Source organism: Leuciscus leuciscus, assembly GCF_965113295.1.
Source record: "Leuciscus leuciscus genome assembly, chromosome: 6".
NCBI classification, from domain to species: domain Eukaryota; kingdom Metazoa; phylum Chordata; class Actinopteri; order Cypriniformes; family Leuciscidae; genus Leuciscus; species Leuciscus leuciscus.
In genome coordinates this window covers 24,865,728-24,893,454 of record NC_138730.1, presented here as the reverse complement: position 1 = coordinate 24,893,454, position 27,727 = coordinate 24,865,728, and the positions used below count along the sequence as shown (strand labels likewise).

The following is a 27,727-nucleotide window of genomic DNA, read 5'->3' as shown; positions in this document are numbered from 1 at the left end:
CTTTTATGAGGTCTTTTGAAATAACTTTGGAAATTAATACTCATCCAGATTAGGCAGTACTTCACAAAGTTCTTGGAGCTCGCATTTGCACATGTAAGTGCAAAGGAAACATTGCCATTTACATTGCATGGCTCTCTATAATACTTTTTTCCCTGATTGTCAGAGGAGATGTTTCAAATATTTCTTCTTAATGGCCACTATGACTGTCCAGGACTACATTTCTCAAAAGCATTGTATGGCACCAATGGTCTCTATGATCAACTTAGCTCATGATGCTTTTGAAAACCTCTATAAGTTCATACAATAAATATAAACGATTATAATTTCAGCTAAAATGCATTATTTCATGTTAATTTATTTATTTGTGAACAGGTGTATAATAAGCTATAATGTACAGTGAGGCCAATTCTCCTGTTTATTTCAAAATAACAAATGGATGACTGTACATTATCCCTTACTTAATGTTCAGATCAGTTTTTTGGCAGCTTTCAAAGTCTATTTTGACATTATCTAAATTGCAAAACAATTAGGCTACCATCTTTATTTGGGCAGTCCATTTTGCAAAATGACTATAATATTTATCTTTTAATTATCTCTTTTATTAAACAGATAAGCCGAATAATGAGAAGAAAATATTCTAAATACTCTGCTTCTGTAAAGTTAAAAAACATTCATGTATGCTACACGACACATGGGGAACATGGCATTCATGGAAATGTTTTAGACTTAGTCATGGGCTAAAGTCACCTGGCACGTAAAGCTATGGATTATTGTTTAAACTATTGCGAACTTACGTCAGTTATGTTCCATTAGACCTTCATTCAAAAATCAACACCGATAAAGATTTGCAAAACACAGATGACCGTCGACAAACAGCTCTATCAAGTGTTGCAGGCAGTGCAAACTCATCTCGACTCTAATCTGCGTTCGATTGAGACTTCCTGTGTGGCAGAACTGAGAGCAGGCGAGCGCGTAATCAGCACTGCCTACACTAGTTTACGGTAACACTCTCGAAAATCGCCGCCTGGACCGACAAAAGTGCTCGTTTGGACTTAATCGGGAATGAAACGCTTTATTCTAACTATAATGTTGTTGGATAGACGTTGAGTGCGAGAACTAAACAGCAAAGAGATCCTCGGTGCGGGTCAAGCACATCTCACCCGACCAACTGAAAAAGGAGGAGAGGCCAAAAAAGACAACTGCAACTGGAGGAGAAAAAGTGTCTACAATCCTCACGGATTGCCACAACGTCGAAGATTATAGTGACATGATGGCCACGGAGGAACTCTACGAGGTGAATGTCGGCGATTTTACCGTTCGTGCCCGTTTAGACGCAGTTAATCGATTATATTTGTGTGTAGTTGCACATAGACGACGCGTCCCAAGGCTCGTGTGGACTGCACTAGCAAACAGTCTTAACAACTGACTTACCCACTCCAATACTAGTTAAAGCTACACCGGTAAGGTTGCATGCTAGCAAACTAAACTAGTAGTATGGAGCCAGTGTCGTCTTTGTTGTTAGTTTGTGGAGTTTAGTGTGGAGAGATGCTGGTGGAGGCAGTGGATGAGGCGGCGGGGGAGGGAAGGAAGGGCACTTTGGGAGAGTGATACTTCATCAAGCTAGCTGCTAACCATGAGGTCTGTGTGGTTTGATGGACACAACAGGGACAGCTGAAAGTGAACTCGGTCCTTTATGGTGTGTTCAGCTCTGCGGGAACTTAGTTTCGACTTCTGTTCAGCAGGACCTGTGAATTTAAATTCGCTTGTAGAGCTTTCAACCTGCCTGTCTCCTAGCAATCCAACAGGGTTGTGTGTTATGATCGCCTTTGCTTGGTTTCATTTTCCACTTAGATCATTCTCAAGTTTTGTTGTTTGTGATATTATTATAGTAAATAGATAGAATATTGGTGCATTATTTCGCATTTAGAAAGTCTAGTGTCACTTGCTGGCTTGTTTGATGGACTGACAGACATTATACTCATCTATAGATCTGTTATAAGGGTTTAAAACTGGTGATTTATTTTTAAATGATCAATATTTACTGCATGTTTATGCTGCATGAATATACTTAAAGTATTCATTTACATCAATGCTTGAATTGTCAAATACAGTTGCACTGTGTTCCCCTATCTTTTGAGAATTGGCCCAATGAATATAATGACTAACGTTACATATATGTTTAGAACTGATGTGCTTATTGAGATAAATTCGTCAATAATATGATCAAAAGCTTTACAAAGGTGTGAAGAAGATATAAAGGAGTGATGAAGAGAACAGATTCATTCAAACATGTTTGACCAGTTTATAAAGACCAGTATGAATAATGTCACCATTTTCAAACACCTAGATAATACTCTCCATTCAGATGATGACAATACCAGAACTGTTAGTCATGATCCATATACACGTCTTTTCGAACTTTAGGTGCTTTTTGTTGTGGCTTGGGTCAGCAGACCTGTAAAATTACATAGGCTAGTTTATGTTTACTTATTTGCACCCTAAATGTTGACTCCCACTGTATCATAAAACTAAAGGGATGGTGTTGGACTTTATTCAAAATCTGTTCAGGCTACTCTTCCGTTCTATACCTTCTTTTAACCTTATGAGTGATGAGGTAACAAGATCTTCATTTCTTATTTCCAAGATATAGCCTATTGCTAACAGCCTTCTAAAGTCAGGAAAATTGTTCATGCCTATTTATTAAAGCAATATTTGGGGTTCAATACAAATGTGTAAAGTGTGATAGAAAGCAAAGGTTCTGGAAGTAAATTTTCCATTCATTTTCTCAGTTTTTAGCAATAACAATATTCTTTTCAATAAGGTTGTTAAACATAGCAATGGTATTCTTATGTAGAAGTGTAAAGTCTTTGTGATTTCAAGCAAATTTTTTAGACAAATTGTTTAATTGCTACATTTCCACTAAAGAATATACACCTAAAGTAAAAAGGCCCCGATATACTTCAAGCGAAATCGAAGAAACAAACTAATGTGACGTAATTCAGACAAAATCAGGGCAAACCCAAGTTCATTTTGAGATCGTTTCGGGAGTTCGAAACAGCTTTCCTTAGCGAACCTTCTGGAAAAGTTCACTCTAGAGGGCTGGTAAACACCTTCGTACTACCTTGGTCCGTGGTGAACTGGCGATGATGTAATAGGTAGGCTAGGTGTTTGCTGAGGCTCCACCTTCCTTGACGTGGAAATCTTCTCCGGTTCATTTCTTCCGTTCAAAAACCATGAACACACTGGAGAACCTCTCTCTTGAGTAGAAAATTAAGTTATAGCCCAATTCTAACACACTGGGCGCGTTTCCATTACAGATAAGATTTTTTTCTAAATGTCAATTAACCAATGTTATGTGACTAAAACGTTGGTAGGTTTATGTACTAACGTTATATCCCAGCCACTGCACTAGTCATGATTATTAATCGACGGAGATGTATGTGTGTTTTCCAAGCATTAATGGTAAAGAATGACCCTTATTATACTTGAGAGCGGCATATGAGGTGTTTCTGGGTGTTTCTCCCTCACATCTGCTTCGAGGTCTTGATTGTGGCATTTATTTGAGGTTTAGAATCCATTATTCTTGTAATTCTTCTGTCTTTTATGAATTTAAGAACTCTGTCTTGTATTCTGTCCAAACACACCGCGTCATCTACGTCAGGTGACCTGTAAATGCGCAAAAACTGTTTCCATTGCAGTTTTGCTAAATATTTATTTTTCGAATTGCCTGAAAAACCACCTCATGCGAGCGTAAACTTTTTTGCGATAAATGGGAGTTTTTACGAAATTGACGTGTTTCCATTGGGTGTATTTTCAATTCGCAATTTCAATTTGCGCAATTTGAAGGGTAATGGAAACGTGGCTAGTGTTTTCATGTTTAATATTGTCAAGTCAAGTTTATTTGAATAGCGCTTTTCACAATACAGATTGTATCAAAGCAGCTTCACAGTATTAAATTAAAATAATACAACAAAGTTTGTTTCAAGAGGAATTTATTGATTGATAAAATTAAATTAAATATCCCCAAAATATCCCCAACTGAGCAAGCCAAAGGCAACAGTGGCAATGAACCGAAAAACTCCATCAAGTGACCTAATGGTGTCCTAAAACTCCATCAGGTGACCTAATGGAGAAAAAAAAAACCTTGGGAGAACCCAGGCTCAGTCGGGGGCCAGTTCTCCTCTGGCATTTATGAGCTAGAGGCCGGATTGTAGTTTGAACTGTAGGATTATATGAATGCCTGGCTGAAGAGATGCGACTTTAATCTAGTTTTAAACTGGGAGAGCGAGTCTGAGCAACGAACAGTATCAGGAAGACTATTCCAGAGTTTTGGAGCCAAATGTGAAAATGCTCTCCCTCCTTTGGTGGTTCTGGATATCCTAGGTATGACCAAAAGCCTTGAATTTAGTTGATCTTAAAGAGCGCGATGGATTATAGGGCGATAGAAGATCCGTTAAATAGTTAAATAGCTTAAATAAAGCTGCTTGATTTTAAGCAATCTATTGTATAAAGTGCAATTTAAATAAAAGTGGCGTGACTTGACTGGAGTGTCGAATTGTAGAGCTTGTGTGAACGTATCCACGTGACGTCACTATGATCAGGTGCTTTCTTAACTGCTGGGTTTTTTTTTGGGGGCATTTTCATTGTATGTTTACTTTGTTATTGAGAGGAAAGCACGCAGCACATTTTTACATATTCATCTAAATGCCGCTCCAAGCTCCACTTCCAGAACCATGGATGCTCAAAGTGGCCGTTCACTGTTCTGTTCTATTAACAGTGTCTGAGACATATTGATTACTACAGAAAATAGACTCCCTCATGCCTTAGAGAACTTTGCCCTTGTGATGAATAAACCTAATCAGTAAAACTGTATGTGTTTCCCAAGGGCATCTTGGTGCTGAATTAATGTATATTTAATGATTTTTATTTAATATATTATATGGTAAGGGTAGGAATCTTTAGGCACCCCACGATCCGATTCCGATTCTGCGAGTCACGATCCGATTCCAAAACAAACCTTGATCTACTTTCTTTTTCTTATTAATTAGTTTACTGACTTGAAAATCTTAAAATTTCTATCTATCTATCTATCTATCTTCTGACTTTCTATCTATCTATCCATCTCTATAAACTACTTTAAACTTCAAGCTTTTAAAACTTTCTTTCTTTCTTTCTTTCTTTCTTTCTTTCTTTCTTTCTTTCTTTCTTTCTTTCTTTCTTTCTTTCTTTCTTTCTTTCTTTTCATTCTAATTAAAATTTTGACAGTTGGAGAGGCCCATTAGACTCCATACGCTGATTTCACGCAGCCGCCATTTTGAAATCGAAAGTGAGGCTCCGGTGGGAAGAACCCCGGAAGTAAAGATAAACAACAATGCCTTGGATTACCAACCTGAAGCTGCTGCCGCGATTTACACTATTGGATGTTAATATCCAATATAGGATATGTATATAGTTCATTCCTGCTGCTTTTTTTACATTCTGAATTATATATATAAAAAAAAAAATATTTATAAATGAATTTCACTGTATATAGTCTAAAGTATGAAAGAAATATTTGTACATTTTTAGAATTGACACAACATCATTAAACACAACAATACGCCATCGCATTCACGACTCTCCTGTGATTAAAGGCGACACTTCCGGTTTTCTTCCCACCGGAGCCTCGCTTTCGATTTCAAAATAACGGCTGTGTGAAATCAGCGTATTAGCTGCCATTCTATGTACTATTTCTAATCAATCAAGACTCATTTAAGCTTCCAATAATCTAATATTTCTAAACTGAAAACCTTCAAACTTTTAAAACTACTAAACTAAAACTTAATAAAAACTAAAAACCTTCAAACTTCAAGCTTTTAAAACTTCCTCAAACTTTCTGGCTAGGCTTTTCATGCCAACTTAAAGTTTGTCTGCAGTAACTCGATAAAAAGTTTTTAGACAAACCCACTTGGAATAAGCACTTTTTACAAAAAAATAATATAGTGTTAAGAATTTTAAACTAATATAGCTTCAAAACATAAAAGCAAGTAGTAAATAAAGAGGAACATAGAAACATACTGCAAGCAATAAACAAAGAAGAGTGCTTTCAGTATTTAAAAGTATCTGAACGGTCTCCATTCAAAAGCTGTGAATGAATTTTAATTAATTTTTATTTTAATTTTAGCGCTGTAGGCAACGCGTTGGTTTTAATTTATACTTCTGCATCGTTGTCCGCGTTGACGCGCAATTACCCATGCAGAGGGACCATGTGAAACCCGAGGGAGGGGTTCTAGCAGACCAATCACAGAGCTTGCGTCCGCGTAGAATTGACGCGTTGTTACATTTTTGGAGAGGTGCACGTCAGGGTACGCCGAAGGGTACGTGCGCTACACACAGCCTACGACGTAGCTACGACGTGAGTTCGACGCAGAAGTATAAATTGGGCTTAAGACGCAATATGCGTCATTTCCGATTCTTCTTCCTGTATCCAAAGACAACAACAACAGCAGCAGCACGCGGATAATGAATAGTTCGGGGGAGATAGCGATCGCCTTTGTTTGCGCTTTCCTCCTCGCTCCAAAAGTGTGGTGCTATGCTGCATCTCGCCATGTTTACCTCTATTTCTTGTTTACTCCCGGTATACTGCACGCGGGTTTTTGTATGCGCCGTCTCTACTCAAAAGACCAAGATTCCTTGCGAATAGAACATGCGCAGAACACAAATCAATGTTCCTTTTGATGGGGATATGCCGATACGCGTTTACATGACCAAATATTCGGGTTAGAAAAGGGGTACCCCAGGGATCATATTCGGGTTTTTAAAAACCGGGATATGAGCATATTTGGGTTTTTGCCGGTGTTTACATGGCCGTGGGCAACCGGGTTATTGCTAATATTCCGGTTTTGAACGGGTTATTGGCTGCATGTAAACGTAGTCATAGACAGCAGGAGATATAATAAGCTATATTTACTAATGCACAGATCTATTTTGAAATATAAGATGTGGTTTGTCCTGTCCGTTTAATCCCTGCTTAGAACATATAGGCTAACTGAACTAACATAGAACGAATGTCCTTGTAATTTGCTTCCACCTTTCCTTTCACAACTTTGTGAAAGATTATTTTATTGTGTGTGTGTGTGTGTGTAATTGGAAGCAAGCAGAATATGGGTGTTTTATCTGTGGTTAAAACCTAAGCTCTGAATCGATTCTGAAATTAAGAGACTAATCTGATTTAGGAATCAAATTTAGGACAGAAATCACAAATATATCCACTGTGGTGATAAAGAGAACAAGAGGAACAGTATATTTGTGACATTAACATATGTGAACTACAGACTTATTGGAGGAAAAGGGAGATGAGTCAAAATCTGCTAAGGGGTAATAATGGAACAACAGTTTTTAAAAGTGAGTTTTTTACTATTATTTACAACAACATTTGCATGGGTTTATGGTATATAAGAATTATTAAAGTATAAGTATATATTACATTTACACATAGTTGGAATGTAAATCTATAATGCTTGAAAAGATGTCAGACCTAGTATGAAAGTATGATAAAAGTGAAAGCCCTGCAGCAGTTTCTGTCACTATGCTGAATTCCTCAGGCAGCTTGAATCTTTGGGGAATAGGACTTTTAGCTGTGGCAAGGATGTGCGAGACTATATGATTATACCGCTGCTGCTGCTGCTGGTCGACTTGGAAATACTAGGCCTAGTCGTTTACGTTTTTAATGTTTTGCTTTTATATTTTTACAAAGGCTGTGTTTAAATTACCATCATGTTACATTTTAAAATTAATATATTTAAAATATATATCTGGAGAGGAAAACAAAATCATTTCGTTTAGTTCAGATTTGGCATGCGTTTCACGGTCACTCGCGGCGGGTTCAGAGAAATGTCCACTCGGAAGATGAGCGAGGTGAGGGAGTATTGTATAGGCAACACTCTTCCGTTCACGCCAAAACTTTCCGTTTTCTTCTGTCATGTCAAACTAGCAACAATTTAGCTTGCTTATAGGTTTGCTATAGGCGGATCTTTTGTGACGTCATTGTTTATGTTTGTCGCGTTGCATCATGGGAATCGTGTGGCAGGAAACACCGCTAGATACCTCTAGATACCTGTAATTTGATTGTTTTGCACGTTTGGAGGAGGATTTAGAGAAGAGGATGGTTCACTCTTGCTGTGTGGTCGAGTACGGCTCGTTGGGGGCCTGATAAAAAGTTTTCGAATTCCCTCCGAAAAGGATCGCGAAAAACGAAAGAAATGGTTGCGTGCAATTAGGCGATTGAACCTGGACGCTCCGAAGAAAGCCTGGATTCCTGCAGCTAACGTTACTGATCGAGTTTGTGAGGCTCATTTTGTTCATGGTAGGCCTAAGTCTTAGTGACTATGTATTTATAGAAGATTGAATAAAAAAAATAATAAAACTGAGTCAAATCAACCGAGTCATATGTTTTCGCGTTCTGATTCAGGTGTCCCAAACCGCGATCCACAGCACCCAGACTATGTTCCTCACATCAAAATGGGCTATTCTGGATCGCAAAACTTAAAAGCAAAAGAAAAGGCTGTTCTAACCTCTGCTTTTAGCACGATCACTGCTTTCTGTTTGGCAGAAAAGATCGGCCCAACTTTTCGAAAAAACAAAATAATCATAGGCCTCCAGATTTTTGAAAGCCTTTAATCTTTCATGAGTGAAGGGTCCAGGGGTTTCTATTAAATAAGAATAAATGTCTCCCCAGCAGATTGGTGGCCAAGACACGGGCAAGTCGGACCAACGTTTTTTGTCATCCCAGATCTCATATGGGCTTTGAATAACTTCGATTTTGTCACCAATACAAATTTTGAGCTTCTCTCCAAACCTCCTCCGGTCTTCAGATGTTAAAGTGCTTATATATTGTGGATTTTGCCCGCTAACTCTCTTGAAAATGCTCGTCGCGTCTTTACTGCCCGCAATACTGTTTGTTTTGTTGCCACACAACCACTCGCGCATGCGTACAAAGATGTCAACAAAGATCCTCCTATACCACCAGTTATGAGGGACAATAGTTTAAATTTTTATATTGGATAAAAGGAGAAACATTAAGAATGAAACTTGAACAGACACATGAACAGTTGCTATATCAACATCCTAACATAGAGAATATGCTTAAATAATGTATAGTTGTTAGTACACGTTTTTGCCGTCCGTCATGTGTACAGATATTTTTCATACACGAGTACGCATTCAAACCCGGAAATGCAAGTTGTTAAAATTTTCTTAAAGCAATCTAAATCTTTCATTTAAAACTGAATTTGAGTCATTGGCCAGTGTTTGGCCTTTGACACAAGCTTGATGTTTCTTATGCTGTAGTGTGAATGGCACTGGAAAGTGTTTCATTATTGATTAAAAAAATAACAGAGCAGAGCTGCTCTGTTCTACTCTGTAAACCAGGGGTTTCCAATCCTGCTCCTGGAGGGCAATTGTCCTGGAGAGTAGGGATGCTCTGATCAGGATTTTTGCAGCCGATACCGACTACCGATTTCTTGTCATAGTGATCGGCCGATACCAATCCTGATCCCAATCATTCAGGCTCTAGCTCTCTGTTGACTGTCACTGTTAACCCCTTATACCATAAAGGCATTTTTAATGATTTCATGTTATTTCAATGGCATACATCGATGTCACAACTCTGCTGAGAAAACCCCAGAAAAAGTGATGCAATTGGATCTATTTTGTTAATATTTATGCTTGACATGATGACTATTAGAAAGTACATATGATTGGTCATAAATCAAGTTTGAGCTTGTTCACATTCACAATAACAATCATGTGAACTGCATCTGGGCCAAATTTTGTGTTGATATCTCAAAGCAATCAAAAGAAATGGCATTAGGAAACATGGTAGCCTAAGTCAAAAAACCTCTCCAAACAGATAATCTGAGCATTTTACTGAACATAAGAACTACTTTCATGTTTAAATGCCACAAAGCATAAAATAATAAAGTTACATAGAATAAGAAACAATAGGTAGATGAGGTAGATGAGTGATGATCTTCCTTCTGAGCGATTGATCCAATCCAAGCGCACTACAGATGTAAAACAATGTCTGATTGGTCTCTACACATCGTCCCTACCAGTGATGCGCGGGTTGATCCGAAATGAGCGGGTGCCTGCGGTCACCCGCGGTTACCCGCGGTTACGAGTCTTCCAAAAATATTTTTAATGATATTCGGGTCGCGGTCGGTCGGGTCGTTTGAAATAAAGATGCCAATTAAACCTTTGTAATTTATATAGTAGTATAGAGAGCATAAGCTGAGTGGAGCGGTGAGAATCTTCGCTCATCGCTCACGGAACTGTCCACCCCTCCGCTCCCCCGCTCAAAGCTACATCAGGCCGCTCCGCTCATTATCGCTCGATCAGCGCTCAACGCAGTTTGATCCGCGCTCCACTCAAATCGCCCCCCGCTCGCTCCAAAAAGGGGAAAAAAATCTACATGTAGCCTATATCACTGTAGCTTAGACCACAGCCTTACCTCCTAAAGAACTAATGAGCAACAACAACATTTTTCAAATAGAAATGTTTTATTTCAAATGACAAATTAGGCCTATGTAAGAAGGAATATAGCCTACACAAAGTCCTGTAAAATTAAACGAATAAATGGGCCTAATAATATGAATAACAATTATATAAACAAAAATAAAGCCTACATAAATTTTTTTTAAGTAAATTTACTATTAGGCCAGAATTTTGATAAGTTAACTTTTGTGCAACGCGCACGATTAAAATTTAAATGGGCTTATATCCATTGTACACACAAACTGCAGTAAAATAAAACGAATAAATGGGCCTAATAATATAAATAAAATTTATATAAACAAAAATATAAAATAAATATACATAAACGTTTTAAAAGTAGGCCTAGGCTAAATTAACTATTAGGACAACATTCTTATAACTGAACTTGTGCGCAGCGCGCAGGATTAAAATTTAAATGGGCTTGTATCAATTGTTTGCATTTTACGCTGTATTTAATTTAGGCTACACTTTAAGTTACCGTATTCAATTTGCTAACCTTTTGCTTTCTTCCCAGCGTGTTCACATATCACACTGCATGTTTTCGAGAGATGTGTCTTTTTAGATTCCAAAATTAATCTTTAGGCCTGAAACGATGTCGTTTTCTTCTACCACATAATAGTTAGTTTTACACCTGTATGACTTCTTATTTTCCTTTTTGAAGTAGCCTACTTTTTGAACTCCATTATTGAGCCGAGTTTTGACTGAAAATAGAATCCATCTTGCAATCATCAACAGTAGACTGAGTCAGGCTTGACTGAGCATGCTTCAGAATCTTGGTGTGCGCGGAGCGAAATTGGAGCGGGAAATAGGGCGACGCTCCATCCTTTTAAAAATGCCGCTCTGCGTTCTGTCCAAGATCCGCCCGCTTGCTCCCGCTCCACTCCGCTCACATGCAATTTTCTATGAAATACATAGGCCTACACTTTATTGGCTGAATAACTGGCGCGAAGATGACGCACGAGCTCAGTCTGCAGGTAGAGATGGAGGCGGCAAGAGAAAAGGTGAAGACTGGGGAGCTCCGCAAATACACAAACAGAAAGAGCAAAGTTGCCGAAATAATGAAAGATAATGACCAAAGTGCTGGCTTTGTCATGTGTATTTCTTGCTATGCATTTACTAGCCTACTTTTAAAAAATGCGGGTCAGGAAGCGGGTCGGGTACAATATTTTCTTTCTTTTTTTTTGCGGTCCGAGTTGCGGCCGGGTTAGTTGAAAACGTCGGTCGGGTCCGGGTTGTTTATACATTGACCCGCGCATCACTGGTCCCTACCACTGCAAAATGTGGAAACACACCTGGAGCAGTGAGCAGCCATTTTTGCTATGGCGCTCAGGGAGCGATTGGGTGTTAGTGCCTTGCTCAAGGGCACCTCAGTCATTTCCTGACGGTATTTAGAATCGAACCCACAACCTTCAGGTTACCTGTCTGACTAGGGATGGGACGGTATGAAAATTTAATATCACGATTATAGTGACCAAAATTATCGCGATTATCAATATTATCACGGTTTTGTTAAAACGAGATGAAAGTGTTCAAAAAGAGATGATGATCACACTGAAGGCATTTCAACAAGTTTTATATTTGAAAATCAACAAACAACAAATAAAACAAGCAGCTCTATGCTCTTTTTAAAGCAAGATTCTATTCTGTGCCATTTCCTTCCTTATAATGACGGTCGTCAATAGCAACGCATTATAACACCGCGCACATCCATTTTAACGGCCACCTAGTAGATAACTTCTAACTATTGACGTAGTGTTCAAGTAGTGTTCATGACATGAATGTTGATGTGCCTTTAAGATAACTTCTATGGCATACGTTATTGTATGCATGCTGTTTTTATGTGAGCGCGCACGCACAGTGAGAGTGAGATTGCTCGCGCTAAGAGGAAGAAGATGACCGCTCTACTGCTGACCGTTGTTTTATTATAATGTGTTTACTTCCACTTTGATTTGTAGCGTGTTTTAGAGTGTTTTCTTTTCCCTTTTAACATTCGTTCTTCGACATGTATGTGAAGAGTGTGCTTATAACTGAGAGAAAACATCTATAAAAGTCAACACGCGCTCTCTCGTTTCATTCAAATAACTTGCCGTCTTGCGTCTCCATTTTTAATTGTATTGAAAATTAAAGCAGAGTTGATTTATTGTTTACAGAGTTTGATAATATTGTTGTGATCATCTTGTCTGAACGATTGTTTTCCATCCTCGATTAAGTTTGCCTCAGGACTTTTGTTAAAGCCAAAATATGACCACACCTCAGAATTGATTCTCTTAAAAGGCTGAAAAATCTCCCGAGCGCTGTCACTGCCTTCCGCTATTCCTTCTTGAATAAAAAAACAACAACATTGCGCGCCGAGCCTGCGTCAGACTGTTGCTGACTGGACAGGATCTAAAAATCGCGATAATCAAACACGGTTTTAATGATAATTAAATTTTAAACGATATTACTAACCGTCAGTAAATTTTATCGTGGTTTATAGTGAAACCGGTAATCGTCCCATCCCTATGTCTGACTTTGTAAGTTAATTTAGAAAAATGTTTGGAGTATTTTTGGTTTTTTGTTCACTGACAGTGAGTTAACCACACGTTGTATCCAAGTGTGCTACACAAGTCCTGAAAGGTGAAGCCAAAATATGTCGATCGCCCCCAGGTGGCTGGATGCTGTAAAGGTCTCCATGTAATGTAATGGGACGTGAGACAAACTAAACAATCAAAAACACTTACATTTTTCCAAAGATAGTTTCTGTCATTTAAGGTAGTTTTTATCACGATGTAAGTTCAAGTGTTCATTTAATTTTTTAAAATAATTTTAGTTTTAGTTAGTTATTTGATTCTATAAAATCTGGGGTGTGGCGTCATGATTGACCACTTCTCTGAGCGAAGTAGTCACTGAGGCACCAACAGACTTTTTGGGGGATTTTCAGGAAGATATTGGAGCCTTAACTTTAATTTCTATATACTTCAAGCAAATCACAATGTTAGTTTATACGTTTATTATCACCATAACAGTAAAAAGGCATTTTTGACAAGCTGAGGCAGGCTGCTCTGCTGCTATCCGATCATGAAAAGACTAGGTGTAATGCCCTCCGAAATACTTTCGAGATCTTGAAATTAGCTGATGATAAATAAAATGCAGCTCATATCTGTTGCTTTCGTTGACTTGTACTCTGATAAATTTGTATATAGCACGGAAATTGAAGATTTATATCCGTTTTATATTTATTTTGCGGAGACACATTTATGTGGCCAAGTGTAAATGTAAGTTACCATTTAAAAAAATCAGATAGCTATCCGGTCAGTAAAAATCCCTATGACAGGGGTGTCAAGCTCAGTTCCTGGAGGGCCACTGTCCTGCAGAGTTTAGCTCAGACCTAATTAAACACACCTGATCCAACTAATCAAGGTCTTTAGGATTTCTAGAAAAACTTATTCATGGATTTCATCAGGTCCCTTTCCACAGGTGTATTAATCAAGCACAATGCAGTCTGCATTCATAATCTAGGTGCTTGATTTTATACACCTGTGGAAAGGAACCTGATGAAACCCATGAATAGGCAGGTTTTTTGGAGGACAGTGGCTCTCCAGGAGCAGAGTTTGACACGTGGTCTATGATATCATAGTTCAATTATTTGATTCAAACATTGTCCAGGTACTGCAAGCAGTAGGCAAGATGTATAAAGCAGATACAAAAAGGATTAGATTTGACTAGATTTTATTTTAATTTTTTTGCAAGCCAGTCAAGTTCTTCCACTCCAGACTTCAGCACCATATGTGTATTAGGGATGGGCACGAGTACTCGTACGTGACAGTGACGGTCAATCATGAAAACAATGATCGCCCAAAAAACAACAACATTTCTCCCTTTTTCTGTTTGGTTATTGGGGCATTTGGGGCAAATGCACTGGTTGTAGTTAGCTTTTGAAAAGATGTTCAGCAGTGAAAAAGCTTTGATAGTTCATTCAAAAATAAGAGCAAGATTCAAGAGCCTTTGATAATAGTTGGGTTTACTATTGCATTGAGTACATTATAAAGCCTTTTGGTTTCTCAGTTGTGTTTGGTAGTACTACACAACAGATACTTTTTCTGATGCTGTAGTAGAAGTTGTGAAGCTGTTTCCTGCTTATCTAAGAAAGCACATATGTGACCCGTCACGGAAACCAGGGACACAAGTCGGCAGCACAACTTTCGAGCAAAATGAGAAAGAAGCGTTTTTTTTCTCAAAATTGGTGATTTTCGTTTTTTTGCAGAATCTGTTAGTTGAGATCACGAAGAAGCCTCTCCATGTTTGAGATAGCAGTATTGGTATATTTAAAAGCGTACATTTTGATGTTGAAACCAGCTTGTTTTTCGGAGATTCTAGCACGCAGTAGGGGCGTGTCATTGTCGGTGTGTATTTCCATACTGAAGCCGGCGTGGCTACTTATTATGCAGCGCTCTGGCCGGCTCTATCTGATTTCAAAATTCAATGAAGATGGACGCCAATAACATTACGATGTCCAGCAATCGATTTAAATAATAGGTTACATGGGGTTTAATTTGAGATGTAGCCTAATACATGTTGTCAGTGTCAATACATAGATCCGCCTATGTGATTAACGTGCATATGAATGGTACAGTTGGTAGAGCGTTCGCCAGCCGTGTCAGAGGTTGAGAGTTCGAATCCACCCTTGTATAGGTTTTTTTTTTTCTCGTCGTTTTTTTCTCTCATCAAAACGATTATGTTCATCAGTGGTTGTATATCAAGCAGGGACACGCAAACGTTTGAATTATTTTGTTATTTCAACAGAACGAATAGAGAGTATCCGCAAGCAACGCAACGGATTGAAGCGCGTGTCGAGTGAAGACAATGCAGTGTGCGCGCGAGCCACACAGCCCCGTTCACTGTATCTCCGATCGCCGCAACAACGAGCACTTTGATCACTTGATTTAAAAAAACAAATTTCAGCGCTAGTATCTTATTTAAAAAATGAACGAAATGAATGCTCTGCCAGTTAACTGGAGATGTTTTATTTAGAGAATTTGTAGAATTGGTACATTCAGGGGGAGGGGGAGACGGGGGAGCTTTACAGGGGGTATGACTTATCTTAATGAGATGTAAATGAGCCCTATTGTCACTCCCAGCAGGAGAGAGAGGTGAGAACTTGCCAATCTTTAGAAGCAGATTTCTACCATTTCAGTTTTTTTGAGTGCCTACCTTCAAATGGCCACAACTTCTCCAAATAGTATCAGATTTCCATGTGTTACACATCGTTGGAAAGCTTGAATACTACACTTTCAGAATATGTGAATAACTCAAAATGCCCCAGAACCAACTTGTGTCCCTACTTTCCGTGACTGGTCACATATGTTTGTGTGCCTTATTCAGAGCTACAGTGTTGTGAGACCAAACCAAGCCAGCAGAGATTTGCATGCCAAGGAACCTGAAGCTGCTGGCACTTTACACTGCTGCGCCTTTGGTGTTGATTGAGGAGTCACACTCTCTGGGTTTCCTGAAGTTCACAAAGAGTCCTTTTGTCTTGTTGACATTCAAAGTCAGATTATTGTCATGACATCTCCTAGTTATAAGCTCCTCTTCATTCCCGTATAGTCTCACTTTTACTGCATATCACTCCTATTACTGTAGTATCATCAGCAACATAACAGGAAGTATAGCCTTGGACTGAGACAGCAGCCCTGTAAAAAGACACTAGTCATCATTTACTAGGGCTGTGCCGGTATGCCGAAACACTTTTTTTTTTCTTTTTTTTTTGGTATGTAAATGCTGATTTACGTGAATATTAAGAGTGAAGCACAATGCTTTGTTTACAAAAGAAATAATAGGTTGGCAATTAAATGTTACATCGCAGCCATGGAAACCTCTGGATTCATGCCGAAAAAGAGAGGTATGTGAGCCCATAAATTTAAGCTTTGTCGGCTTTGTATTCTGTTTTGCGATCTGGTTACCCGATTATCAGCAAATTTAACAATATTCCATTCATTATTCCACTGGACATGGGATCTCTTGTTTCTTTTCCCAAATCTTCACTCACATCTCCCCCATTTTGCAGGGTATTATAAACGTTTTCGGTACGCTTTTAGTTTGGCCTATTATATTTGCATTCTTTACTGTGGGAAAGTATTAAAAAACGGTGTAGGACAGATAACTTTTTGCATGCACGTCAAATTGCATGCACATTTGTGTTTGTTATTAGACTTGGCAAGGCGCGTCAAGTTTATTTGTATAGCGCGTTTCACACAAGCCGGTGATTTTATTTTCACTTTCTCTGGCAGCGCAAATTCAAACATAGCCTAAATGTCTTACCCCATGGAAGATAAAATCCGCTCTTCAGACAAGTGTCAGTTTGGGACAGTTTTGGTCAGTTTTGTCATCATTTGGGACAGCTTCAAAATAAATTAAGACTTAGATTTTGTGCTGAATTCAAAGTCTTTTGAACCCTAATGATGGCTTTGGGTGAGGAACAGACTTTATTCACTGAAAATCTCTGCACCTGTTTTAGCCCTCTCTGATGTTTTCATGAGAGAATTAGCTAATTATCATTAGATAATTAAGCTAATAATCATTAGACGTCTTAAATTAGTTTACGCGTTCTATTTGTTATCAATTCTTTTCAATTACTTGGTTGATTGGTTCACAAAACCAGTCTGAAACTCTGATGAAACAATTATTTAATCACAATTCCATGACCTGGTTCATGCATTCAAGTTCAAAGGGTCCTTAAAAGTCTTCAATTCAGTTTGATCAAATTTAAAGGAGAAGTTCACTTTTAAAAAAACTTTTGCTGATAATTTACTCACCCCCATGTCATCCAAGATGTCCATGTCTTTCTTTCTTCAGTCGAAAAGAAATTAAGGTTTTTGATGAAAACATTCCAGGATTTTTTCACATATTATGGATTCCATTGGGACCCAAACGGTTCAAGGTCCAAATGACAGTTTCATTGCCGCTTCAAAGGGCTTTAAACGATACCAGACGATGAATAAGGGTCTTATCTAGCGAAACGATCGGTCATTTCAAAAATAAAATAAAAAGTTGACGTTTTATAAGCACAAATGTTCGGCTTGCTCTGTTCTGTGATGCGCGTTCGTGACGTCACGTAATACGCAATTACGTTGAAAAGGTCACGCTTGAAAAATTGAAGAAAATGTTCTTTTTGGCTTTTTAATATTAAAACACTCAGGATGCGCACACGAAATGGGCATTTTAAACGATAAACTGACACAAATACATTTGAAAATGTTTATATGGTCCTCCTTCCGCACATTTGTAAACACATCAAACTTGACCTTTTCAACGTAATTGCGTATTACGTGACGTCACGAACGCGCATCACAGAACAGAGCAAGGCGAACATTTGTGCTTATAAAACGTCAACTTTTTATTTTATTTTTGAAATGACCGATCGTTTCGCTAGATAAGACCCTTATTCATCGTCTGGTATCGTTTAAAGCCCTTTGAAGCGGCAATGAAACTGTCATTTGGACCTTGAACCGTTTGGGTCCCAATGGAATCCATAATATGTGGAAAAATCCTGGAATGTTTTCATCAAAAACCTTAATTTCTTTTCGACTGAAGAAAGAAAGACATGGACATCTTGGATGACATGGGGGTGAGTAAATTATCAGCAAAAGTTTTTTCAAAAGTGAACTTCTCCTTTAAGGCCATAAACAGTCTTATATTTTAAATCAGGGGTGTCCAAACTCTGTCCCGGAGGGCCACTGTCCTGCAGAGTTGAGACTGGGAAATTGAGCGCCCACTTCAATTTTCTTACAAAAAAAAGTATTTTGTATGGGTTTCGTTAGATATTTTTAGATATTTAATCATTTAGATATTTAAAAAATGGTAGCAATAAAAAGAACTAGCTGGGTTTGCTGATTAACATGAAAGTCCATAGATATCGCTGTCAGTTCATACTGCTGGTAACACTTTCTCTGACAAGCGGAGACAATGAGACATCCTTTCCTGTTTGTTCATGTGAGATTCGACATAAAGCCTATTTAACGTTCTCCTAGGTTACTCCTTTCATCTTAACGATGAGTTTGTCAGAGACGCTGCGTAACAGAAATTCTCAAAGACCAAATATTTACCAACCCCCGTTAGTTCATGCGTGCATGACCAATCAGATTTAACTGAGAAAGAGCGAATCTTTAAAATAAATTGTATTTTTGAGTTCTGAACACTTTCATTTTAGTTCATAAGATTTGGCTGCCAAATGAGTCAATTAAATTTATGATGCCAAAAAGTGATGTTTTAAGTAATGGTAAGTTATGATAACTTGATTGCTTTAGTAATGACAATATTAGGGTTTACAGTACGGAGCAGTGTGGTATTTTGTGTGGTCTGTGCGTGACTCAAATGCTTTGCTTTCCACTCGGGTATAAAAGCTGCTGTCGGTTAATTAAGATTTGACTGATGAACTTGCACCGTGTTGTCTGATAATTTCCAGTATTATGGACATCTTTGATATTTACTTTACTATAGTTACAGGTGCAAGAATAGAATACAGGCTTGTGACTTTGGTTGCTCGTTCAATACAGAAAGTATTCAAGCCGCTACTGTAAGCTGCTGTGTGAACAGAACATTTCGAGAATCAAATCTGTAAGTAAATGCAGTTGTCAAATGCGTGGCTCACTAGCCACAGGTTCCCGACCACTGATCTATCGTTAAAAAAGTGTATTCATAGAAAGTGCAATTTCTTAACAAGTTAACAGTTTCTTCTACTCTTTAGTCTTTCAATCTTGCCAGTACTTTATTATTTAACATAAATGTATATCTTCATGTCCCTCTGTAGGTGGAGAGAGTAGTTGGCAAGCGCAAGAACAAAAAGGGCAAGACTGAGTACCTGGTCCGCTGGAGAGGCTATGGCTTTGAGGGAGACACCTGGGAGCCGGAGAGTCACCTGTCCAGCTGCGTCGAGTTCATCCATGAGTTTAATCGGCAACACAGCGAGAAGCAGAAAGACGGATCTTTACTCCGTTCCACGCGGAGCTCTCCCAGCACAGCCGGAGGCAACACTAACATCAATGCCCGCAAACAGATCAACAGGCCTCAGCAGCCGTCAGCGAATCCTAACACAGCGAAGACTTCTCCACAGACCTCAAGCACACCCTCCACAAAACGGCTTCAGCCAGCACAACACTCACCAAACGACAGCGACGCACAGCAGCAGAAGAATAAGCGTTCGGCTGGCATGAGTAGCACGGGTACAGTCACTGACACGGTCCCTACGGCAGCGCCAACAGCTGCACCCACTATGAGTGCACTGCGCCGTAGTATGGACCTAACAAAATCTGGCATCAAAATCCTAGTGCCAAAGAGCCCAATGAACAGCCGCACTGATACCGAGGAGTCTCCCAGTGAGGCAGCACACAGTCTGGAGCAGGGAGACCAAGAGCCTGATGCTGTGCCCCCTGAAGTGGCCTTGCTGGAGAAGCCCACCGGAGCTGTGCGTGTGCCAGGAGAGGAGCGAGCTCGTATGGGCACGAGGCCCAGGACGCAAACGGCCCTTCCGCCACCACAGATTCCCATTACCCCAGCTGCTGTCCGCACATTAAACGGGAAAGGTACAGTCGGCTTAACTTACATTGAGAACATTACATTCTAATGAGGTTTAAGAGAGAGGGCTTTAGTTTGAAGTTTTAGTGTGTTTAAGTCATACTCGAATAATTTGATTTGTATTGTGTGTTTCCAGTCATGGAGCAACAATATAAACAGTAATAATCAAGCACTTGATAAATGACAGCAAATGTGTTGCTACAGAACTTCGAATGATTTTTGAGGGTACCTCCTGGAGTGGATTCAAAAGCTGTATACTCATTTATGACGGTGCTGATCTTGTGACGAATATTATGATGAAATATAATATAATATTATGACGAAAATAACTTTTTTACGATGGTATTGATTTTACTCTCATGTTGGGATCTTTGTATAACAGAAGAAAATAATCACATCCTGATATTTATGCCACTTAATGCAATATAACAGTAGGTCTGAGTGGTAATGATTGTAATAATTTGTGTTGATACTTGTACGCCCTTTTCATATGCAGATTTTATATAAATATATTTTAAAATGGATTTTATTACTGCAATGACAAATCTGAATTGTCAACATCAAAACTCCAGTCTTCAGTGTCACGTGATCCTTCAGAAATCATTCTGATATGTTGATTTGGTGCCCAAGAAACATTGAAAACAGTTGTGCTGCTTAATATTTTTTGTGGAAATTGTGATAAATTTTTTCCAGGATTATTTTATGTTCAAAGTTCAAAATCTTTTGAAACATTACAAATGTTTTTACCATTGAATAGAAAATGCCTTTACTTGCTGAATAGATGTAATAATAAAAAATAATAATGATAAAAAAAAAATATATATATATATATATATATATATATATATATATAATATGATTTATTTATATAATTTTTATTTATACATTTTTGCTTTTGTTGTCGTTTCATAGGAGTGACAGCCTTCATGGAAGCCTCGTCGGCAAACGGAACGGCCATTACACAGAGTGGTGCGGCAGGAGTGATGGGCAGTTCAGGGTTGACAGGCAAAAGGCGCTTTGGGGACAGTGCGACTTTCGACAAACGACTGCGCTTCAGTGTTCGTCAAACTGAGAGTGCTTACCGCTACAGGGACATTGTAGTTAAGAAACAAGATGGCTTTACACATATTCTGTTTTCTACAAAGACCTCTGAGAACAACTCACTGAATCCTGATGTGAGTCCAGATATATCACATTTTATATTAAAGTTGCATGTAAGAAGAAATAACCCACGCTAATTTGACTATTTTCAAGTATCCTGACATTTAACTCATTGCTTTTTATCATCTGATACCTCATCCTCTGAATTAGGACTGGGTGGTATGACAGTAGAAATAAATTTTTTTTAAATATCTGACACCATACAGAAAACATATAAAGTACTTTTCAGATTGTCTAGCAGAAGGGTGAATATAATGGAAGTGATTTAGTTTTGACACGTCTAGCCACATTTTGACGTTGGCATGGTGTTACTAGGTTATATGAAATTACTCATACTGTAATAAAAATAAAGCTTTACTCAAATGTGTTTCAGGTAATGAAGGAGGTTCAGAGTGCCATGGCCACAGCTGCAGCTGATGACAGTAAACTTGTTCTACTGGGCGCCGTGGGAAACGTCTTCTGCTTTGGCCTCGACTTCATCTACTTTATTAGACGGCTCACAGATGATAGGAAAAAAGAAAGCATCAAAATGGCGGAGACAATCAGGTAAAAATGATGAGAATATAAATATTTTAACAGGTATTTTATTATATTTTGGTGAACTCTTTTGTAATAGTAGCTATAGATAAGGCAATGTGTTTTCTGTTGTCTTCAGGACTTTCGTCAACACATTCATCCAGTTCAAGAAGCCCATCATTGCCGCCGTGAATGGGCCTGCTATTGGGCTTGGAGCGTCCATCTTGCCCCTGTGTGATGTAATCTGGGCCAATGAGAAAGCTTGGTTCCAGACTCCTTACACAATCTTTGGCCAAACTCCAGACGCCTGCTCCTCTGTAACATTCCCTCTCATCATGGGAGTTGCTTCGGTCAGTACATCAATAGTGTGGGTCTGGATGAAAGACTCATTTAAGGCTTTTTACGCTTTAATATCCAACTTATCAATATTTATTTCTAGGACCTGTCATTTATAATATAAGTACATTGTGAACTATCCAAGAACCCCCTAATATTTTGAAATCTCTTGGCTTTATTTCATTTTGCCATTAAACACACACACAAACACACACACATATATGCATACAATGGTGTGTTTAATGGAAAATATTTTATATTTAGTTAAGGTATTTATCTGAAAATGATTTGCCAAAATAAGGCAAACTACAGCTAAAGGTTTTATTTTACTATGAAAATAAAAAAATGCATAGAAAAACAAAAAGCTCAAAGGAAAGTGTACATTGACTACATCATAATCAGTTGATAAATCTTTCTTTTGCGCTTTCCACAATGCATATCATTTCAAAGCAGCTTTACCGAATATGCAATTTAGAGTGATCTGTTATCAGAGGTGACATTGTCCAAGTTATGTATTTCAGAAATGTACATGTACAATCATGCAGTAATTTAACAGCGTATTAATTTAAGGCTGAAACAATGAGCTAATTGAAGTAATGAATACATGTTAACAAATTATTAAGATATATATACATTTTTTGCATTGGTTGATTCAGAGTTTGCGTCATCTGAAGTCCTCGCAGGAGTTGCAGTCATCAAATTTTTTGTTGGTTTTCTCTTGTTTTTGCATGTTCATATTTTCTTTGTATGACAGTCTGGCCAAAAATTGTCCACACAATTTGGTAGGTTTCATTGCGTTTATAACATTTATAACAATTGACTCCAATTACAACTACTGTAATATGATTACAAAACCATTAACACATTTTTACAAATATTTGAATAAAGGGTGATGTCAATTTTCCCTTTTATATTAAAAACACATTTATACTGTGTGAGGAGAATAGTTAGTGTTAACATTAAATAAGTTATATTTCAGATATTTATTTATGTTTTTCTGAAGTTTTCTGCTGGCCCATCATTCTCTTTGGTTCTGTGAATTTACCTTCTGCTTTGCTTTAGTTTTAATGTGCTTTATTGACATGGCAAATAATTACGCATTTATATTGGCAATTATATATTGATAGATTTACTTTTGATTTCCGCAATTCATCCACTACACATACTCGATCACGTGTGTTTTCAGCGTCTGCCGTTCATGTTCTCCACATGAACATTAATTACCAGATCAGCTCTTGAGTCTCTTCCCTCTTCATCATTTCACTTGATAAAATCGTCAGATACACACAGAAACTCAATATATTACTTTGAGAAGGCTAACAATAAATATACAATTTATTAAGACATTATTTTTAAGGAGTATCACACAATTTTAAACATAAGAATGAAGTTTTGAAATGTCTAATAAAATACTAATAAATAAGGTGACACGGGTGCATTTTCTCATTGTCTCTTCATTCTGATTCCTTTTCTCTCTCCCGTCACTATAGGCTAATGAAATGCTACTGAGCGGGAGGAAGTTGACTGCTCAGGAAGCTTGTGCCAAAGGACTCGTGTCCCAGGTTCTGTGGCCAGGGACCTTCACACAGGAAGTCATGGTTCGCATTAAGGAGCTAGTATCTTGTAATTCAGTTGTAAGTCATCTTTTCATTTGTTTTGTTTTTTCCTGTCACATTTTCTCAAAGCATACATTCACATATTCCCTTCAACCTTTCATTTTTATTTTGATTCTTTTTTGCTTTTATGGTGTCTCATTTTAGATCATGTACATTTAATCTTCACAGTCTTTCTAGAATAAATTGGAAATAAGTTAGATCCTCAACTGTGATTCTTCTGCTGTTTTTACAGTCTTTTAAACCTTTCTGAGACATGTGAGGATTTTGAATCATTAGTACGTCATGAGGAACATTTATGTATTTTGTGTTGAAATGCAGTTGCGATAACAGTGGACTTCTTTACAAATTCACAATGCATCCACATCCATAAGTCATGTGCTTTCTTTTCCTTTTCTTCCTTATTTTGTTCCCCTCATGTTATTTTGTCATGGTGATGCTGCCGGAAACACTGAAGGTTCTGCGCGAGTCCAAAGCACTGGTGAGGAACATTAACCGGGCCGCCCTGGAGCAGGCCAACGAGAGGGAATGTGAGGCACTTAAGAGGGTCTGGGGCTCTCCTCAGGGCATGGACTCCATACTCAAATATCTCCAGAAGAAAATAGATGAATTCTAAATTGATAAAATATCCTACGGGTGTCAAAAACCTCCATCCTCAAGTGCCTGATGTTATATAGACAAGGTTTGTCATTTTTATTAGGATTTTGATGGAACTCCCCATCAGAGGAAGACTGGCGTGGTCTAACCCGCAACTTCATCTTCGTCCAGGACGTATTTCCTTTTCATCCGACTGCAGAAAGCAGCATCTCATTCTGCTACACTTGATAATGACTTTAATGCGAAGTTTGTGATGAATCTTGCACATCTTTCTCTAGGCACTGTGGTGAAGGACAAAATGCTTCGATGCATGTAAATTCCTTTCATCCTTCAGCTCAATCTCGGTTTTATCAGGACTGAAGTCCAGAATTGCTTTGTCATAGAGGTAATATGGTTTTGGGCTATTTTTCGACATGCCTCCTATGCAGACTGATTGAGAAAAGATGAGTAAGGTCAGTGTAATTTAAGACTTCTGAGACTTGAATGAGTTGAATTTTGCACTCGTCTCAGTTTGGTTACCCCTTAACTAACAGATTGCCATTATAATCAAGACTTTATAGCTGGTAGCAGGGTTTTTTTAGTTGGTACTTTTATTGCATCAATTAGAAGACATCTCAAGCCTTGTTCACCTTGAATATTCAGGCAAATCTTGCAGGCATTTACATCGGTCAGCCCTTTGTAGTCATTTTTATGAGAGAAGAAGATCAGACATTGACAGCAATGAAAATGAAACCAGTGCTTAGGGATTTAGCATCAGTTCTTTTCTAGCATCATCTTGACTTGAAAGCTACTAATGCATTAAAGTGAACAAAATGAATTCTTAAGTACATGTGGATTTGCAAGGCGCTGGCTTAGTAGGAATTAACAGTTATTTGTATCAAAGTTAACATTTGTATGTTTTGCTGGCTTCATTTTAAAAGTTTTCAGCTTAATTATAGTTTTGTTTGTATGTTCTCGGCGTACAAACTGTTTGCTTTGGAGTAACATTATACCACCAAATAATTTTGATGTAAATGTTGACAATATTTCTAATTTAATAACTTATGACATTATGAAACTGAATGGGGTATGTTCCTCATGAGTCAATAAAGGGTGCTGGCGATTTAAATCTGCATCCTTTTTTTTCTGCTGGTTCAAACAGACTGGACTGCTGTATCATCAGACGAGCCCTGGAGATTAAACAACCATCTCTAAGGGAAGATCCTACTGAAATTCATCACAAACATATGTAGTTACTAGCTAGTATGCACTATTATTAAATGGAATGGCTATCTTTCAGTTTTGGTTTGTTTTTGTGGGTGGGAATGGAGTTGGTTTTGGAAAATGGGTTGCGAAACTGTCCACGTAAATTGCTTAACAATGTGACTTTGCAAAAAGTTACATGTAGAAATATTTTATTCCCCAGTTCTACCTCTCAAAATCCATAATATGATTTTTAGCAATGAAGCGTCTAGTTTAAATCTTACTCGTTTTGAAAATCTCGTTCTAAATCATGTTTCTGGTACAGTTATCTATGCACTATTTTTTAATGTTCTGCTCCAAAGTTTTTGCTTTAAATTGGTCTGACTCAATACTTTACAGGTAAGCAAAATTCAATTCAGTAATTAAATCAGCTCAGCCCCAGCAATAAAATGTGTAAATTATATTATGTTGTTAATTCTATTCAGTATTTATTGACCATAGATAGACTTTGCTGCAGTGGTTCCATAACATGGAATAACAGATGGTTGTGTACGTTTTTCCCTTCCCAAATGATTTTGTAAAATTAATTCTTGTTTATGCATTTATATTTATGATTGTGAAAATATAATTGTTTTCATTCTTACTATTATACATATTGAATGCTTTTGTTCAGTTATTTGAATTACTTTTTCAAAACAATGTGGCAGGTTATATTTGATTATGAAGTGCAGTGTGACATTAATTTTTGTCATTTTAACTTGTATGTGATGTTATGTAAACTCTGGTAAACTGATGTCAATGAAACATTAGTTTGATCTGTGATGATTACAATTCAGTATCTGTTAATAACCTGAAAAAAAAACACAATTGAATTTAGAAATATAGTCCAAAACACCAGGAACTCCTTTTAAATTTTGAATTCTGTATACAGGGTGTTGCAGTTTGATGTAAAACATTACGGACTATACCTGAGGGAAAAATTGCTTTGTTCCAGTCACTTCACTGACAAAATTATATATTATCCTCATTTTCTGAATTTTAGCATAGGTGTACATATGTGATCTGCCTTTAGTTACAAATGCTGGTCCAAATTAGATTTTTTTATATATATAATGGCAAGGCTTATTTCTTATAGTTGATATACTAAATGCTATAAATTGTACAATCTGTAAAGATTTTTTTTTTTAGGTTTTTCAGAACATGTAACAGCTGTGAAATGCCTGGTCCAAATAAATTGATATACTTTACTTTTTTTTTTTACCCACTCTTGTGTTTTTATAATTTAATTTGAATAAAACATAGAGAAACATCATCTTTTTGAACCGCTTCAATCTGGTTTTCGTCCCTATCACAGAACAGAAACAGCACTTTTAAAAGTGCTAAATTATTTCCTGATTTCTGATTCTGGTGCCCATAGTATCCTGGTTCTTCTTGATCTCAGTGCAGCATTTGACCAAGTGTGCCACTCTACACTTCTTTCTCAACTGTCTGCAATAGGTATCACTGGTGCTGCTCTTCAGTGGTTAACTTCATATCTATCGGATAGACAGCAATTTGTTAGGAAGGGTGAGAAGCGATCCCGTACCGTCACTATTTCTCATGGTGTACCTCAAGGTTCTGTACTTGGTCCTCTTTTATTTCTCATTTATGTGTTGCCACTAGGACAGATCATCAGACGGCATGGTCTCAACTTTCATAGTTACGCTGATGATATTCAATTTATTTCATAGTTAAACCAAACTCAGTGTTTCCACCCACTTCTGTTATCTCTTGCCTTCAGGAACTTAAAACATGGATGTCTGATGATAACCTCTTACAGCTTAATGCTGGGAAAACTGAAATCCTGTTGATTGGCCCTAAATCACAGAGTTTCATCACAGGGCATGACATTTTTACTGATATTGATGGTGTCCGGATTAGGCCTTCAAAAACTGTGCGGAATCTGGGAGTTTTGTTCGACGACTCGTTATGTTTTCACTCACACATTGGTCAGATTGTTAAATCATGCTTCTTCCACTTGAGGAATATTGTTCGTATATGCCCCTCTCTTAACTTTGGAAATGCTGAAACTGTTATCCACGCTTTTATAACCTCCAGATTGGATTACCGCAACTCCTTATATAGCGGCTTACCCACCAAAGCTATACATCGCCTTCAGATGGTGCAAAACTCTGCTGCTTGAGCCCTTACATATAATAAAAAAATATGCACATATCACTCCTATCCTTTACCAACTTCAC

General features: G+C 37.9%; 1 protein-coding gene across 1 annotated transcript; it reads left to right on the top strand.

Annotated features, from left to right (window-relative positions):
- Positions 1-924: 924 nt before the first annotated feature.
- Positions 925-26,739, top strand: cdyl (chromodomain protein, Y-like). The gene is made up of 7 exons (XM_082174388.1): positions 925-1,294; positions 19,319-20,090; positions 20,995-21,257; positions 21,617-21,789; positions 21,899-22,109; positions 23,586-23,729; positions 24,166-26,739. Exons 1-7 carry the CDS (start codon positions 1,268-1,270, stop codon positions 24,322-24,324), a joined length of 1,749 nt encoding a protein of 582 aa, XP_082030514.1. The 5' UTR covers positions 925-1,267; the 3' UTR covers positions 24,325-26,739.
- Positions 26,740-27,727: the final 988 nt, after the last annotated feature.